At 33.6% G+C, this 18662-nt stretch overlaps 1 protein-coding gene across 1 annotated transcript in view; it reads left to right on the forward strand.

Moving 5' to 3' along the window:
* Positions 1-4479: 4479 nt before the first annotated feature.
* Positions 4480-18662, forward strand: part of LOC121443765 (probable ubiquitin carboxyl-terminal hydrolase FAF-X) — a 143037-nt gene continuing 128854 nt past the window's right edge. Inside the window, 5 exon segments of the mRNA XM_041645561.1 lie at positions 4480-4575; positions 9800-9945; positions 11029-11108; positions 13754-13866; positions 16876-17094. Of these exon segments, the coding sequence (XP_041501495.1) occupies positions 4480-4575; positions 9800-9945; positions 11029-11108; positions 13754-13866; positions 16876-17094 (654 nt within the window).

Below are 18662 nucleotides of genomic sequence, written 5' to 3' on the forward strand. Positions count from 1 at the left end.
TGTGTTTCTTAGAGAGTCCTATCTCAGAACTTGTGGGACTGAAATTGAGGACCATGAGTTTGAGTGTAGAGTGAGATACATAGCAAATTGCAAGCTAGTGTGAACTCTATCATGACACTATCTCAAAAACAGAAAAAAGAAAGTTTCTTATTTTGATTTCTTTGCAACAGGCTATAGATAAATAATATTGTTTTCATAACTGTGCTGATTAACTTAATAGTGTCACAAAGATATTTACATATAAAATTTTTCCTGTTTTATGTACAAATCTGATTTTCAATAAATTGTGTTTATAGAATTCTGAAAGCTATCTCAATCTAATGTAGTCCATTCTTAGGCAAACAATAATGTTTGCTTCTTTTCTACTTCTAGCTCTAGATAATTTCTAATAGGTGATTTTTCATCATTAATTTTTAATTTTCAAGTGTCACACATAAAGCAAACACATAATCTGATATTTATTTATTTATTTATTTGGAGACAGGGTTCCTCTGTATAACAACCTAGCTGTCCTGAAACTAAGTATGTAGATCAGACTGGCCTTGAACTCATAGAGCTCTGCCTGCCTCTGTCTGCCTCTGCCTCCTGCAGTGCTAGGATTAAAGACAAGCGCCACTGCCACCTGGGCAATATGTAATGTTTGGGTATAGCTTTTTCCCTGTTTTTGAAATTAATGTTATATTATGCAATAGTGTGCATTTTAAATTATTGGTATTTATATGGCATACTAATGGTATTCCATTATATATGCACAAACCACTTTACTCGTTTGTTGGTTAATATTTGGGTTGTTTTTACTTTGAGACTATTAAATTGACAGAAAAGAACTTAATTTTGCAGAATCAGTTTTTCAATTATGTTTTGATTGGCTTGTGGATATAAAATTGTTGAATGTTAATTTAAATAATAGTTGAATTTATGTTTATTTAAATAGTAGTATTCCAGATAACTTTCCTTTTCTGTTCCTATGAGCAGCTGTTGAGCTTTCAATTCCTTCAGTCTTTATTTGACTTTTTTCTAGTGAATGTATAGGATACTCTTATTTGGGGTTTTATTTTGTAGGCCCCTCATTAATGGATAAGTAACATGGCACGTCTTCTCATATACTTATTTGGTACATGTTTTCATACTGGCCCAATGTAAGCTTTTGAGTACATAGTTTTTAAACTTTTTCATTTTTATAAACCTTTTTATTGTTTTATATGGATGAATATTTAGCTTGCATATATGTGCACACTGTATGCCTAGTGCTTTCAGAGGACAGAAACAAGTAGTATTTCTCTTGGAACTGGCCAGTAGTAAAGCTTCTGTTTAGATGCTGGAAATCAACCCTTGATTTTCTGTAAGAACAGCCACTGCTCTTAACTGCCGAACCATCTTTCCAGCCTTTCCTTTTGTTATTTAAAAGCAATTAGAACTGGACTGCGGTGGCACAGGCCTTTAATCCCAGCATTCAGGAGGCTGAAGCAGGGGGATCTCCGAGTCCAAAACTAGCCTAGTCTACAGAGGGAGGTCCAGCACAGCCAGGGCTGTTACACTGAGAAATCCTCTCTTGAAAAATGGGAAAAAACAAACAAAAACTACCCTGATTGAATTTAATCACCCTGGTGCAATGCAGTTTATACATAATATAAATAATGAAAAGGGAAAGCCATTTTTTAACAATGACCTTCTTGCAAGAAAATAGGTATGTTCCTCAGTCTTTCTATAGAACAGATTTAAGCCAGTACCAAAACAGACAGATACGAAGCCAGTACCAAAACAGATAGGTTGCTCTCGATCTATAGAACAGATTTAAATTAATAACAGAGAGTTACCCTGCCTTAATTTAATGAAAACTTTTTAGTTTTATTAGCAAGACAAACCATAAGAAAACAATAAGATTGTCATGAAATTTTTACATAGGCTGTTTAAATGATTACTCATAGACAACAAAAGTAAGAATTTATAAGATATTATCATCACTATGGAGATAATGGATACATAAGTGTGCATATTTTATCTTTTTTTTTCTTTTCCACTTTTGGTCTATTACTTGTCTAGGATCACAGTATTTCCTTTGGGGTGTTTTGTTTTATTTTTTTATTGATATTTATTGAGCTCTACATTTTTCTCTGCTCCCCTACCTGTTTCTTTCCTGCCCCCCCCCCCTCCTTAAACTCTCTCCCCAGGTCTTTATGTTCCCAGTTTATTCAGGAGATCTTATCTTTTTCTACTTTCTACTTCCCATGTAGATTAGATCTATGTAAATCTCTCTTAGTGTTTTCATTGTTATCTAAGTTCTCTGGGGTTGCGGTTTATAGCCTGGCTTTTCTTTGCTTTATGTTTAAAACCCACCTATAAGTGAGTACGTGTGATAAATATCTTTCTGTGTCTGGGTTATCTCACTCAAAATAATGTTTTCTAGCTCCATCCATTTTCCTGCAAAATTCAAGCTGTTGTAATTTTTTTCTGCTGTGTAGTTCTCCATTATGTAAAATGTACCACATTTTCCTTATCCATTCTTCGGTCGAGGGGCATTTAGGTTGTTTCGAGGTTCTGGCTATGACAAACAAAGCTGCTATGAACATAGTTGAGCACAAGTTCTTGTGGCATGATTGAGCATCCTTTGGATAAATACCCCAAGGTGGTATTACTGGGTCTTGAAGGAGGTTTGTTCCCTAATTTTCTGAAAAACCACCACACTGCTTTCCATAGTGGTTGCACAAGTTGGCATTCCCACCAGCAATGGATGAGGGTAACCCTTCCTCCACAACCTCTCCAGCAAAGGCTATCATTGATGTTTTTGATTCTAGCCACTCTGACAGGTGTAAGATGGTATCTCAGAGTTGTTTTGATTTGCATTTCCCTGATTGCTAAGGAGGTTGAGCATGACCTTAAGTGTCTTTCGGTTATTTTAGATTCCTCTGTTGAGAGTTCTTTGTTTAGGTCTGTACTCCATTTTTTTATTGGATTTTGTGATCTTTTGGTGTCCAATTTCTCAAGTTCTTTGTACATTTTGGAGATCAGACCTCTGTGTGATGTGAGGTTAGTGAAGATCTTTTCCCATTCTGTAGACCTTCGTTTTGTCTTGTTGACTGTGTCCTTTGCTCTACAGAAGCTTTTTTTGTTTCAGGAGGTCTCTTTTATTAATTGTTTTTCACAGTGTCTGTGCTTCTGGACTTATATTTAGAAAGTGGTGCTGTGTGTCAATGTATTCAAGTGTATTCCCCACTTTCTCTTCTGTAAGGTTCAGTGTTGCTGGCTTTATGTTGAGGTCTTTGATCCATTTGGACGTTAGTTTTGTATATGGTGATAGGTCACATTATTTCTTGACAATTGTCATTTTGTATTTAAGAAAAATTCATGTTTGTCCTCACCATAATGATGTTTAATATCTAAAAAATTTAGTAAATTTTTCAGTCAAAAATTAACTTTTATTGGTTTCCTTTGTTTATGGTTATTACTAAAGTTTATAGTACTTTAACTTATTCTAAAGTTAGACTCTAGGTTATGATTATATTTTGCTTACTTAAGTACATGAAAATGAGCTTTTTTCCTTTTGTGCCTCTTTATTCATAAAAAATATAACCATTTTGTATACGAGAAAAATTAATCCACGAGAAAGACTACATTATTATTATAAAACCGTTATTATTAAATTATTTTACCTATGTATTGGTAACTGATCAATTACCAATATGATCAAACAATTCCTTTGGTTATTCAGTTTTCACTCTATCTAGCTTGCTTTTTGTGATCATGACTTCTTTTAGCTGGAGATGGTTCTTGTGATTATTTCAGGTAAATGTCAGATTATTCCTTTTTACTTTATTTGACTTCCAACACTTGGCTTTTCGTGTGAAACTTGGTTTTCACTAATTGGCACATTATTTTCTTAGAGATATTTAACAAATACCAAGTTCTAACCTTAGAAAGGTGGTCTAGCCCTGTCCAGGCCAAAGTCAGGCTTTATTAGCATCCTTAGAAAAGACAGGAAATTTTATTTTCAGATTTATACCTTTGGTTAAAAATCACTGTCCTAAATATTTTAAACGTTTTAATCAATGCTATTGTGTTATTTTGCAAAATCTCTCGTCATAATGTAATCCTTTGAGGATTCTAGTGTTATACTTTGGCCTTTACTTAACTGGCAAGTCTTGTTTTCTCGGTAAAACAGTTTATCAGGGTGAGTAAAAATATTGTTAAAATTTTTATTACTTTTGTTTCATTTTTATAATCCTGTATTACAAATTATAGAGATCTTGCTTAAATTTGGAGTGGTCATTAAAGTTAGGTTGATTTCCTATTCGTCTTTTCAATTTTTATTATACTTTTAGGTTATTAAAGTAATTTCTGCAGTATTGTTTGCTCTTGAATTAGAGATTTTAGGGATTGGCACATGCTCGTACTTTCTCTCTTATGAGTAGATTATAATTTCTTCTCTTAGGACAACTCCATAAACAGACAAAACTAGCGAAGGTCTTTTCTTTGGTGATCATGACAGTCATGACTCGTGGCTCTCCAGTAGGAGGGAATGAAAACCAGGGGCAGGCTCCTGATGGGCAGTCTCAGTCTTCTTTCCAAAAGAACCAGGTATGATTATAGTATATTTTAGGGTATTGTAGAAAATTAACAATTGGATAATAGTTCTGAACTTTTAACCAAAAAAGCTGTCTCATTGTACTTAAGAAAAATGACTAGCTGTTAGTAACAGGAAAAACTTAAATATTATGTATGCTGAAGACTTGTGTTTACTTTGTTTAAAGATAATTATGAATCTGGAGCAAAATTATTAAGTTACTCATTATAGCTGGTCAGAAGCATAGAGTGAAATAAGCTATTTATGTTCAAGTTCCATGCAAGTTACTAAACTTTAAACTTGTTTCCCTTCATTTGTAAAATAAAAATCAATGAAATATTTGTTTAAGTATTAAGATATAGATGAGTATTAAAGTTTTGTTTTGATTTAGATCTCAAAAATTGTTTCTTTTCCTGTCATGGGAGTAAGAATTTTTATTCACAAGTAAGATTTTAGAAAGGACCAATTATCTAATGTTGATAATTTACTTTCATTTTTTGTTATTTATTAACTTATTATGTATGGAAAACAGAAAACATGGAATATATGGAAGTGCATATTTACTTCTACCATTTATGTTGTTGGGATTTAACTCAGATTATCTGACTTTGTATGCATCTTTAATCTTCCCGACTCCCTCCCTTCTTTTCTTCTTTCATTCCTTTGTGCAAGTCTATGTGTATGTTTACATTATTCCTCCTTTATCTTGAGCCTATATTTCAACATTTCCAAAGCCACATAAAGAGAAGGTGTCTAAACAGATATGTAAGCACTATGTTAAAAATACTATGAAACTGGGAATTCAATAAGTGTATATACACTATAGATAAATAAAAGTAATATTTTTGTGAAATAAAAAGAACTAATAACACGGTGCAAAACTTAATCCTGGTACTCAAAGATTTTTATTTAAAAATTTTGATCTGTTATTTCTAGGATTGCCACCTAACATTTAGCAATTAGGCACTACTTTATCTTGCTTAAAACCATATGAAAAATTTTAGTAATTACTTCTATTTAGTTTTCATTCTTCTTTCTTTTGGATATATAAGTATCTCACATTTCTGGATATTAGTGTTTTTAATTCACTCTCTGCTTTTCTGTGTTGGAACACTAGTCTATTAACAATCCCGTCCATATTTTCCTTCTTTCTTATTATACTATTTATTGCTAATATTTTATTTTGTTTTTAAAAAATTTTCATCTCCTGGTTTTTATTTTTGCTCACCTTGCTGTCTTTATTTGTTAAAACCCTTCATTTTTTAATGGTTATTTTAAATTTACAATTTATTTATTGATTTTACAGTCTCTGCAATTCTGAGGATAATTAAATACTTAATTTCCAGTCAGACTTACTCTCTCTCCAACATGATCTTCCATATGGCTTGAAATTTGCAGTTGAAATGTGAACATACTGTGTGAAAACAAACTTCTTAATAAATCCTTTGTGGTGATAAGTTTGTAGGAAAATAGAATAGTGGTTCAGTTTCAGTATTTTGATTTCTAACCATTTACATTTCTGAGCTTCTTACTGTCCTTTTCTACCCTCTAAGTTGGCTATAGAGAGCTTGCACTCCCACCAGCAATGCAGGAGTGTTCCCTTTACCCCATAACCTCTCCAGGATAAGTTGTCATTTTAATCTTGGCCGTTCTGACATGTGTAAGATGTAACCTCAGAGTTATTTAGATTTTCACTCCTCTGATGACTAAGGATGTTGAACATTTCCTTATCAACTTAATAAATTTTTAGTTATTATCTTCCTTTTACATTTAGAGCATTTTATAAGTATTCACTTACGAATTATTCTAGAAACCTTCAATTTCTGAAAGTCCCCCTCTGTTAATTTAATGCAACCCTTTACAGCTTCATAGTTACTTTAAGTATAGAAATGTTAACCGCCCTATTTATAGATGTGTTTTTTCTGAATAGATTGTGTTGGAGACTTCAATTGATTCATGAAGATAATTCAATATGGATAGCTAAAGTAATAGCCTTTTATACTAGTGATGTACTTTTTTCTGTTTGGATTACAGAGTTTTAGGGATCAAACTTCGTAGTCTTATTCATTGCTAAATAACTACACTGCTTATGAGCTATAATCCTGTGTTCAGAAATTGTTCATTCTTTTAAGTCATGATACTTAGAACCTTTTTCTAATTTTGTGATTCTCATCTCCTTATTGTATAAACTGGATATTGTGAGAATGCTAGAAAACTACTACGTTAGAGCACTCCATTCTAGACTTTTATCATTCAGAAGTACAACACCTGAACATTCTGAATGTTTCTTTCCCAGAAATAAAATTTGAGTAAAGTTTTGCAGATTATTCATGTGACTTGTCATTGCAGTGAATTTTGATAAGTAGTATTAACTGGTTTGGTTATTAATTTTTTGATAGCTAATATTAACTATAATTCTTATCTCTATTGTTGACCAAATTGATTGATTTAACATAACTATTTCTTTTGTTTTTTAAGTATATGGTAGTTGATTAGTATTTTTCTTTTCTTTCTTTTTTTTCACATTTTTTATTGCTCTACATATTTCTATGTTCTACTCCCTGCCTCTCTCCTTCCCCCTCAAACCTTTCCTAAGGTCGCCATGCTTCCAATTTTCTTTCTCAGGAGACCTTGTCTTTTTCTACTTTCTACTTCCCATGTAGGTTAGATCTATGTAAGTCTCTCTTAGTGTCCTCATTGTTATCTAAGTTCTCTGGGGTTGGGGTTTATAGACTGGCTTTTCTTTGCTTTATGTTTAAAACCCACCTATAAGTGAGTACGTGTGATAAATGTCTCTCTGTGTCTGAGTTATCTCACTCAAAATAATGTTTTCTAGCTCCATCCATTTTCCTGCAAAATTCAAGCTGTTGTAATTTTTTTCTGCTGTGTAGTTCTCCATTATGTAAAATGTACCATATTTTCCTATCCATTCTTCAATAGAGGGGCATTTAGGTTGTTTCCAGGTTCTGGCTATGACAAACAAAGCTGCTATTAACATAGTTGAGCACATGCCCTTGTGGCCAGATTGAGCATCCTTTGGGTGTATACCCAAAAGTGGTATTACTGGGTCTTGAGGAAGGTTTGTTCCATAATTTTCTGAGAAATCGCTGCACTGACATCTAGCTTGCATTCCCACCATCAATGCAGAACTGTTCCCTTTTCCCCACCACCTCTCCAGCAAAAGTTGTCATCAGTGTTTTTGATCTTGGCCATTTTTACGTGTGTAAGATGGTATCTCAGAGTTGTTTTGATTTGCATTTCTCTGATGACTAAGGATGTTTGTAGTTATCAGAGCCGCTGGCTGCAGCCCGGCTCTCTGCTAGCTTTACCCGAAATAATTAACCAATGAAAGAAACACATAGAAAGAAGACTCACCTACATCAGATGTTGAACATTTCCTTAAGTTTCTTTCAGCCATTTTAGAGTCCTCTGTTGAGAGTTCTCTGTTTAGGTCTCTACTCCATTTTTTTTATTGGATTTTGTGATCTTTTGGTGTCCAATTTCTTGAGTTCTTTCTATATTTTGCAGATCAGTTCTCTGTGTGATATGGGGTTAGTGAAGATCTTTTCCCATTCTGTAGGCTGTCGTTTTGTCTTGTTGACCATGTCCTTTGCTTTAAAGAAGCTTTTCCGGTTCAGGAGGTCCCATTTATTAATTGTTTTTCTCAGTTTCTGTGCTGCTGGTGTTATATTTAGGAAGTGGTTCCCTGTGCCAGTGCATTCAAGTGTACTTCCTACTTTCTCTTCTGTAAGGTTCAGTGTGGCTGGCTTTATGTTGAGGTCTTTAATCCATTTGGACTTGAGTTTTGTGCATGGTGATGGATATTGGTCTATTTTCATCCTTCTACATGTTCATGATATCCAGTTACGCCATCACCACTTGTTAAATATGCTTTCTTTTTTTCCATTTGATATTTTTTGCTTCTTTATCAAAAGATCGGGTGTTCAAAGTTGTGTAGATTGATATCTGGGTCTTCTGTTTGGTTCCATTCGTCTTCCTGTGTGTTTTTATGCCTATACCAGCCTGTTTTCAGTACTGTAGCTCTGTAGTAGAGTTTGAAGTCAGGGATTGTGATGTCTCTAGAAGTTCTTTTATTGTACAGGATTGTTTTGGTTATCCTGGGTCTTTTGTTTTTCCATATAAAGTTGATTATTGTCCTCTCAAGATCTGTGAAGAATTTTGCTGGGCATTGTGTTGAATCTGTAGATTGCTTTTGGTAAGATTGCCATTTTTACTATGTTAATTCTACCTACCCAAGGTGTGGGATATCTTTCTACTTTCTGGTGTCCTTTTCAATTTCTTTCTTCAAAGATTTAAAGTTCTTGTCATACAAGACTTTCACTTGTTTGGTTAGAGTAATTTCAACATATTTTATGCTATTCATGGCTATTTGTGAAGAGTGTTGATTCTCTGATTTCTTCCACAGCCCTTATTTCATCTTTGTTAAGGAGGGCTACTGATTTTTTAAAGTTAATTTTGTATCCTGCTACATTGCTGAAAGTATTTATAAGTTGTAGAAGTTCGTTGGTAGAATTTTTGCGATCACTTAAATAAACTTCCGTATCATCAGCAAACAGTGAGAGTTTGACTTCTTCTCTTCTAATTTGTAACCCCTTGATCTCCCTTTGGTGTCTTATTGCTGTAGCTAGGACCGTAAGAACTATATTGAATATATATAGAGAGAGTGGACAACCTTGTCTTATTCCTGATTTCAGTGGAAGCACTGGGAGTTTCTTTCCATGTAGTTTTATGTTGGCTGTTGGCTTGCTGATTATTGACTTAATTATGTTTAGGTATGTTCCTTGTTTCCCTGCTCTCTCCAAGACCTTCATCATGAAGGGGTTTTATATTTTGTCAAAAGCATGTTTCTAGTTATTAGTTATGTCATGGTATGTGTGTGGTGACAAATGAACGTTTTAAAGTCTTAAAGTTTTGTGAATAAAGTTAACTACAACTATTTATACTAGTAGTAATCATTTTAAAAAGTGTTCTCTAAGTTAGCTTAATTAATACAGTGCTATATAATAATTATTATTTTTAATCTTGTGGGAAATAGCATTCATGATGATGGAAAGGGGCAGAGATCAGTAGTACTACCCCAGTTTAATTAAATACAGAGATAATATATATCAGATAATAAGTAAGCCTATCCTAGATATATATTAATATGTGAATTGCTAAGTCCTGTACATGTGTTTATAAATAGTTAAGTCTGGGATTTTTTAACTTTTAATTAAGATCTCATCACCTGACTCTTCCAATGAGAATTCTCCAGTGACTCTTCCAGATGAACAAGGTCAAGGTGATGCTCCACCACAGCATGAAGATGAAGATCTTTCATTTCCCCATGCTGACCTGGCAAAGTTGGAAGATTTGGTCAACAGGTGCATTTATTTTTATCTGTATGCATACTGATGTAATGACTTGAAAGAAAAAACTGCTTTTGACCAAAAAATTAATTGGTATTAAATAAGAGGAAAGGGGAGGGTCAGTGGATAATACTAATTTAGGAGATTTTTTTATTCCTTTTCTGTGGTTTTCCCTTTGTGCACACTCTGTTCTACCCATAATACTCTCTTTTTTAGTTTTGTTGCTAATTGTGCTCTGTTAGTACATTTATTGATACATTAGGTTACTAGAAAATATGCATAACTACAGAAAGAAGAAGCTACATTTGCTATTTAACATGTCTAATAAATCTGTCAAACTGATATTTAAAGGTCAGGAGTTAAACTTCCTTTTTGTTTGTCTAACACAGCCAACTTGATTTCATTCCACATATTCTTTTAAGTTGTTGAGCATATTTTCTTAGTTTTGAGAAGTTCCCTGCTTTCCAAACCCCTGGTTCTTAACACCTTTGATTGACAGAATATACCTCTTTTTCTTGCTCTAATGAAGTAAAGTTCTGCTGCAACGTGTCCCTATATAGAACCTTCTAAGTAAGTTGTCAGGCTTGCCCACTCACCCATTGTTGGTAAATGAAGTATGTAGCTACATCTTCAAAAATCCCTGATTCCTGAATCAAGTAATGAGATAGATGCCATCATCACATTATCATCAAAAACTGTTATGACAAAAGGCTCCAGATAATCTTGGTAGCTTTTATGGCACATAGCACGCAAGGGCACCCAAAAGACTCACATTCTCTTAACATCCTCTTCCTTAAAAAAAAAAAATTGAAAGAACACTTTCCTTTCTAACTACAGGTATTAGCAATTGAATTTTGTTTTGTTTTTTGTTAAGAATGATGAGTTATTTGTTATTTGATATTATCTTTAAAAGTTTATATAGATTATAATGTATATCTTTAATGCCACGAAAGGAGATGTTTGCAGGATTTTCTTTTAAATCTAAAAGGATTTTGTTTGTCGTTTGTTTCACTCTTTATTCTACTAAAAGCACTCTACATAACTTAAAGTGTTTGAGTAATGTTCTGAAAAATAATCTTATTTTATAATAATTATTAGACCTCAAAGGGTGGTTCCTGTTGTGCCAAAGGGAGAATTAGAAGTACTTTTAGAAGCTTCTATTGATCTTAGTAAAAAAGGTGAGTTTCACATGTTCCCATTCTTTTCATAGTATATGCTTTTTATATATGTAAATAATATTTTTGAAGGTTTTGATTTTTTTCTATTACAAAGTTAAATATTTGTGATTTTCAGTCAATATCAATAAACTTCCTGGTAAGGCTAAGAGTATATATATATATATATATATATATATATATATATATATATATATGGGCATTCATTCACTGAGAGTAAGGAGTCAGGAAAAACTTTAGAGGAATTATCTACGGAGTCAGGAAAAACTTTAGAGGAATTATCTCTACTCTAAGAACTAAGAAGCTAGGTGCTCTGCATGTGACAGCAGAAGCATCTCTTAGTTCTCTAGCCACTATAATTAGTATTGACAAAATAGGAATTTTCCATGTTACTCATTATGTTTATTAACGGGGTTAGTTTTATTGATATCCTATATGTTTAGAAATCTGTGTCAGCCTTAGTGACATTTATTCACCTAAACATGTCTTACACCCTCCTTACAATTATAAATAATGAAGAAGGAAAGTATTTTGATCTCACCTAAACTTTTATGTTTAGTTGTAGTGACCTGGTCAGGGAAATGAAATGGAAAATTAAACTTTTGTCCACATATTTTTGGAGAGCCTGAGGCTGTTGCAAACTTTATAGAGTGGTTCTGAACCGTCTAATCTGTAACACTTTAGTACAGTTCTTCATATTGTGGTGGCTCCAATCATAAAATATTTTTGTCCTTATTTTATAACCATAAGTTTTTTATGGTTAAGGATCATAATTTCAAGTTTTTTGGAGATGGAGGTTTGCCAAAGGGGTTGAGACCCGGAGATAGAAAACTGCTGATCTGTAGTCATTTTCACATTACATTAGATTAGTCTTAAGGTTGATACATAGAGGTTAAGGCCTATTTAAACATTGGACCATAGGATTTCAAAATGCCAGTAGGAAAATGGCCAGAGGAATTGAATATGGAGTGGATTTTAAAAAAAATGAATTTTAAAAAACATGAAAAATATTTAACATGACAAATAAAAAGCAATCTGAACTTGTAAAATTTGAAGCAGGATTTTATGTGTACTTACATGTTTCTAAGAAGGCAATAAAGTTTAATTCACATTCATTTTAAATTATAATACGCATTAAGGATTATTTACAATTTAAAAGTTTTGCTTTTTGATAGCTATATAATTTCTTGTATTTTTGGTGAAATTTAGATTTAAGGCATTGAGACATTTATTTATAAAATTATTTCAGCAAAAATTACCCAAACATGCTATTTTATTGACTAGAATGCCAGTAAATAAAATTATGTGATAATGAAAGCCCCTGATATTTTTTGAAAATTGTTTTTCCATTACTACTACATGTATATTTTCTAATAAATATTCTTACATGTTTGCTTTCTTTAATGAAGAAAAGGAGGTCTTTTGTTTTTCAAAAGGAACATGGATATTTTGAAATATGGGGTCTTTTGCCGTGAAGCAACCACAGGAAAAGAAATAATAAAGTCTAGTTTTTACTTTTGCAGCATAGCTGTAGTTTAAATTTTTATCTGTGTCTGTATGTACAGGTGAGCATGTGTGTATGATTGTACGTAGAGAGGACAGAGAAGACCTGACATTTGGGAATGTCAGTCTTAGCACTTGTCACGTAGTTTAGGGAGCTCCAGGAATCTTTTTTTCCCCCCAGGAATCTCTTTATCCTCTCCAAGCACTGAGATTACATGTTATTTTTGTATAAACTTAGGAATCAAACTTAGGTCTTAGACGTATAAGTTAAAGACATTACTAACTGAATTATGTCCTAGATCCTAGAATGGACAGGTTTTTTTTTTCTGTTTTATCATGTCAGGTATTGTGCATTCTTACCACTGATTAGGAATTTGTATAATATTCTTTACTTTTTAAGTCTTCAAAGGCAAACGATAAACCAACTTAATGTAATGATCATTTTTCAAGTCCTTGAAATGAGATGGCATATTTATATATCTTTGGTCCTTGTGTCAATTTTTTCAATCAGATCTATACATGTATATCTGTCTCTATGGGGAAATATGCCTATGACTTGAGGAGTCCATGAAGGCCAGAAGGTATAGGATACCCTGGATCTAAAGTTACTAGTGTTTTATGAATCTGTGGTGGAAGTGTTGGGACTTAAACAATGTTTTTTCCAAAAACAGTACATTCATTCTTTTAACTGGTGACGTATCTCTTTAGCAACTGTAGAGAGATCTTCTTAATTCAGAAGATGTCACATACGTACAGGGCATTTTACAGTACAGTGTAAGCTGAACCAGAATTCTAAATTATGCTTGATAATGATTCACTTTCAGTTTATAGGGCTTTCCCTTATTTTGGGGCATCATGTGAAGCAGAGATGCCTTTCTTTTTAAGTAGTGTTTTAGGTTTAACTGACATCAGAAAATGTTAAGCTACATGATGTTCTGAGACATTTTCAGTTGTTGCAATTCCTTGATGAGTTTTTCATGTAGTTTTTCTGAATTCTATCCTGAGTTTTTATATTAATGCTAATTCTCTCAAACACTATATAATATTCTATGTGGATTAGAAAACACACCAGTTTCTAACAGTATATGTAGTCACAAACTTGGCTATAGGAATGTTTTTATCTGTTTTATTATACTTTTTCATAGGCCTTGATGCTAAAAGTGAAGCTTGTCAGCGTTTTTTTCGAGATGTTTTAACTGTATCTTTTACCAAAATACTTATGGATGAGGCACTGAGTGGATGGAAATTTGAAATTCATGTGAGTTTTGTAAAAGGGAGATTTGGTTTTATATAATGATTTCTATGAGTCTGTTTGAAAAATATTATTGGTAATAATAATAAAGTATCAACTTTATTAATAGGTGTGATATAATTTGGAAGGAGGAGTTTTTTTTTAGGTAAATCTTGCGTGGGGTTTTAAGTACAGTTTTAAATAAAATCTGCCTCTAGGAATTCAAGTATCTTGTAACAATATAGTTTACCAGATGTGTGATAGTATTGATTCTAAGTTATCCACAGTTGTGTTTATTTTTAAAATATATTTCTAAATTGGGGAGTAATGTCTCAATATAGCTGAAACACTAACTGATAATGATAAAATTACTTAGCAGTTTTCATGTAGAAGCAAGCAAAGAAACTTATACTTACCTTGACCCTGGAAGATAAAAGTTTAATTTTCTTTTTGAAATATAAGTCACAAATTAATACTAAAATATTTTGGAAGTTCAAACTTTAATTTTGACACTGAAAACGTCAAACATAATTTTGTATTCTCAGATGGATTATAGCTTAGAACAGAAATAACTTAAACTACTATTGATCCATCATAAGATTTCATTTTTCTTTTATTTTTTTAATTTATTTATTTTTTATTGAAAATTTCTGGGCTGGAGAGATGGCTCAGTGGTTAAGAGCATTGCCTGCTCTTCCAAAGGTCCTGAGTTCAATTCCCAGCAACCACATGGTGGCTCACAACCATCTGTAAAGATGTCTGGCGCCCTCATCTGGCCTTCAGACATACAGACAGAATAGTGTATACATAATAAATAAATAAATAAATAAATAAATAAATAAATAAATAAATAGTAGTGATGGAGGAAGGTCATTGGCTAATAAAGGCACTGCCCTGGCCCATTTTATTGGTTAGAGGATAGGTGGGAGGAGAAAACAGGACAGAACGCTGGGAGGAAGAGGAAGTGAGGTCAGAGACTCGAAAGCTCTCCTCTCAGCAGCAGACGCCTGAGAGAGACGCCATGCCCCGCTCCCGGGATGAAGCTCGACCCAGGATGGACTAGGCTAGAATCTTCCCGGTAAGACCGGTGCTCACCGATTATTAGAGATGGGTTGATCGGGATATCAGAATTAGCCAGTAAGGGCTAGGGCAGAAGGGCCAAGCAGTGCTTAAAAGAATACAGTGTCTGTGTAATTATTTTGGGCATAAGCTAGCCGGGCAGGCGGCCAGGGGTGCTGAGAACGCAACCCTGCCGCCCTTATTACTTCATAGTAGCAGATCTTTAAAAAAAAAAAAAAAGAAAATTTCCACCTCCTTCCCTCCTCCCACAAAATCTCATTATGTGATGGTTGTGAACCACCATGTGGTTGCTGGGAATTGAACTCAGTACCTTGGGAAAGCAGGCAGTGCTCTTAACCGCTGAGCCATCTTTTCCTGCATCTCAGTTTTCTTTTTTCTTTTTTTTTGTTTATTCATATTGCTCTCTTTTTATTCCATTTTTTTATTGAGAAAAGGAGAAAAAAAAACAAGTTTCCACCTCCTCCCAGCCTCTCATTTCCCTCCCCATCCTCCCACCCTTCTCCCCTTTCCCCCCACTCCTCTCCCCCTCCCTCTCCAGTCCAAAGAGCAGTCAGGGTTCCCTGCCCTGTGGTAAGTCCTAGGTCCTCCCCTCTCCGTCCATTTCTAGGAAGGTGAACATCCAAACTGGCTAGGCTCAGACCCAAAAAGATGAATATGGGATGTACTCACTCATAATTGGTTTCTAGCCATAAACAAGGGACACGGAGTCTACAATTGGTGATCCCAAAGAAGCTAAGTAAGAAGGTGAACCAAAGGAAAAACATATAGTTGTCCTCTTGGCTATGGGAAGTAGACAAAATGGCCGGGGAGAAAATTGAGATCTTGGGGGTGGGGTGGGATGGGGGTAAGTGGAGATGGGGAGAGAAAAGGGAGAAGGGGAGAATGGGGGGAACTTGGGGAAAAAGGAGGATTGGGATAAAGGAAGGTTGGATAGGGGAGCACGGAAGCACAATTCTTAGTTAAGGGAGCCACCTTAGAGTTGGCAAGAGACTTGAACTTAGAGTTGGCAAGAGACTCAGTTTTCTTTTAATGACAATATAGAAGTCTTTTTAACAAGTTACTGAATGACAAGGCAGTCATTTATGAACTGCAAGTAACCATGAGTTGTGAAACATACATATTTTTTATGGGCAGAATGTCACTTAAATTTTTCAAAAATGGCCAGGGCCTGCGTGTGTGTGTGTGTGTGTGTGTGTGTGTGTGTGTGTGTGTGTGTGTTTTTGGTTTTTCGAGACAGGGTTTCTCTGTGGCTTTGGAGCCTGTCCTGGAACTAGCTTTTGTAGAACAGGCTGGTCTTGAACTCACAGAGATCCGCCTGCCTCTGCCTCCCGAGTGCTGGGATTAAAGGCCTGCACCACCATCGCCTGGCTATATGTGTGTTTATGCAGACGTGCTGTAAACTTCAGAATTTACTTTTTAATTGTCAGTTAATGCAAAGTTTGGAAGTAATGTTTGAGTTATCAATTAAGACTTAATGTTTGTAGTGAATAAAGAATGTTTAGACTTTTGATTTTTGCTTCTAGACTGCAACATACCAGGGTGAGAAAATACTGTTGCATTTATTTTGTGTGCACAGTGTAGTTAGTTATAAGCAATCCATTGCTGATACATCATTAGAAATCTTTTTTAGGTTTTATTTTAATATTCTCATATGACATAGAATTTTTATATCACTGGGCTCATTATACAGTTGAACTGGCCTAAAATCTTCCTGTTTATATTTTCTAAGTGCTCAGATTGCAGGTGGTTCTGAAACATAAAATTATACAGTGAATTGAATATTACTATAATGAAAATGTTAATTTGTTCACAGTAGTGCTGTGTAAGAAATTTCACATAATTACTGCAGAAATGAATGAAAAGATGATTAACAAGAATGAAATTTTCTGTATGTGAAATTGTAGTCTGCTCTTAATGTAAACCATATTGTCTCCCTAACTATTACTTGTTTAACAGAGGTGTATTATTAACAATACCCATCGCCTAGTGGAGCTTTGTGTGACGAAGTTGTCTCAGGACTGCTGTCTGTTTCTAGAACTTCTAGCAATGGCCTTAAATCCTCATTGCAAATTTCATATCTGTAATGGTGCACGTCCTTGTGAGTCAGTGTCCTCAAGTGTTCAGTTTCCTGAAGATGAACTCTTTGCCTGTTCTCCAGACCTACGTTTACGAAAAGTATGTTGGTTTGTTTTAAAGATCCAGTATTAACTATTTTTAGCATTTGTTATATATAAATACTGCTACAAACTTGCATTTAAATAAAATGTACTGCTTAAAATAACAATAGCCAATCTAAATATGTAACCTTGCTTTATGCAGTTTTTTTATTTAATGTGTATTGTTGGTTCATAATCATGGAATTCCTGGTAACATTATAACTAAAACCTGAAGAAAACATATAACACACTAACTAATTGATTGATAAGTATGCTTGCTGAAAATTAATTTATATTTTTTTCTCAGGGAAAAATGATTCTTTGTATTTATTAATTTTGTGTTTCCTCTGATGTTAGACAATTTAACTACTATAGGACAAATATTGACTGTATGTTGTCTTCTTTGTGCTTTAAGTCCGCATGTACATGCATGTGTGTGTTTGTGTGTATATGTTCTTAAAAAACAAAAAATACTTTTTAATAGATGCTGAAAATTCACATTTAAATTTCCATTTTCATTTACCATTAGGCAGTTATTAGAATTTGATTCTCTAAAAGTAAATCTTAGTGTTCATCAAAATGTGAATATTGAATCAAGTAATAATTATTTTATTCTTAACTTGAAATGAAAGTTGTGCTTTATACTAGTAAATGTTATAACATGTTCATTAAGCAAGAAAATACTTTCTCATCTAAAGAACTAAAAATACTTATTAATAGATTTGTAGATTTTTTTATGTCTTAGTGTCACTTTTAATGGGTTTGTGGTGTCTCAAATATAGTTGAACTATGTAGAATAACCAACCATTTTTTAAAAAAGCATACAAAGAATAATACAGTTTTATCATGTGAACACATACACAGAAATAAAATCTAAGAGGGAACATAAAGTGATAGAGTACATCTTTTAAAAAGTAGGAAATTTTGTGCCTTGTTTTTTTTAACTGTATATCTGTTCTTGTATAATATTTGAAACTTAGACATTAATATTATCTTGGCCATGAAATGTAAAAAAATTGGCATTCCTAATCTTAAAAACATTTTGTTTCTACATTGAGTATTACATTAACTTTGATTCTTCTCTAGTGTGACCATTGTTATGTTGAAATAATTGTTGGGTGCTTAGGTGGTTGGATTTTGCTTGTTACTGGTTTTTGCATTAACAGATTATTTTGGTTTTCTGGTGTTTTATTCTGTTAATGTGATACATCATATTGGTTAGTAGTTAAATATTGAAATATGATTGCCCTCAGGAAGAATACGCTTTGGTCCTTGATCATTTTGTTGGAGTTTCTTCCAGCCCATACTGATAGACTATCAATAGTTATGGCCCTGAATCTCATATTGTCTTGTTTTCACTTAATCTGTGGAGGGATCACAGGCTTTTGTCAACACACACCCAGCTATTGAGTTCTTAATTACTAATTCAATAATATTCTCTAGTGTAGGATTAGTTTGGATAATTCTAGAAGTTTCTTCTTTTATCCAGTTTATCTAATTCATTACACTAAAGTACTACAATTGTTTTATTTCTGTAGAACTTGTAATGCCTATAATCAGACTTGGCTTTATCCATTTTTCTTGATG

The sequence above is a fragment of the Microtus oregoni genome, unplaced genomic scaffold (genome assembly GCF_018167655.1).
Source record: "Microtus oregoni isolate MIOR12 unplaced genomic scaffold, Mior012 000113F_000, whole genome shotgun sequence".
NCBI classification, from domain to species: domain Eukaryota; kingdom Metazoa; phylum Chordata; class Mammalia; order Rodentia; family Cricetidae; genus Microtus; species Microtus oregoni.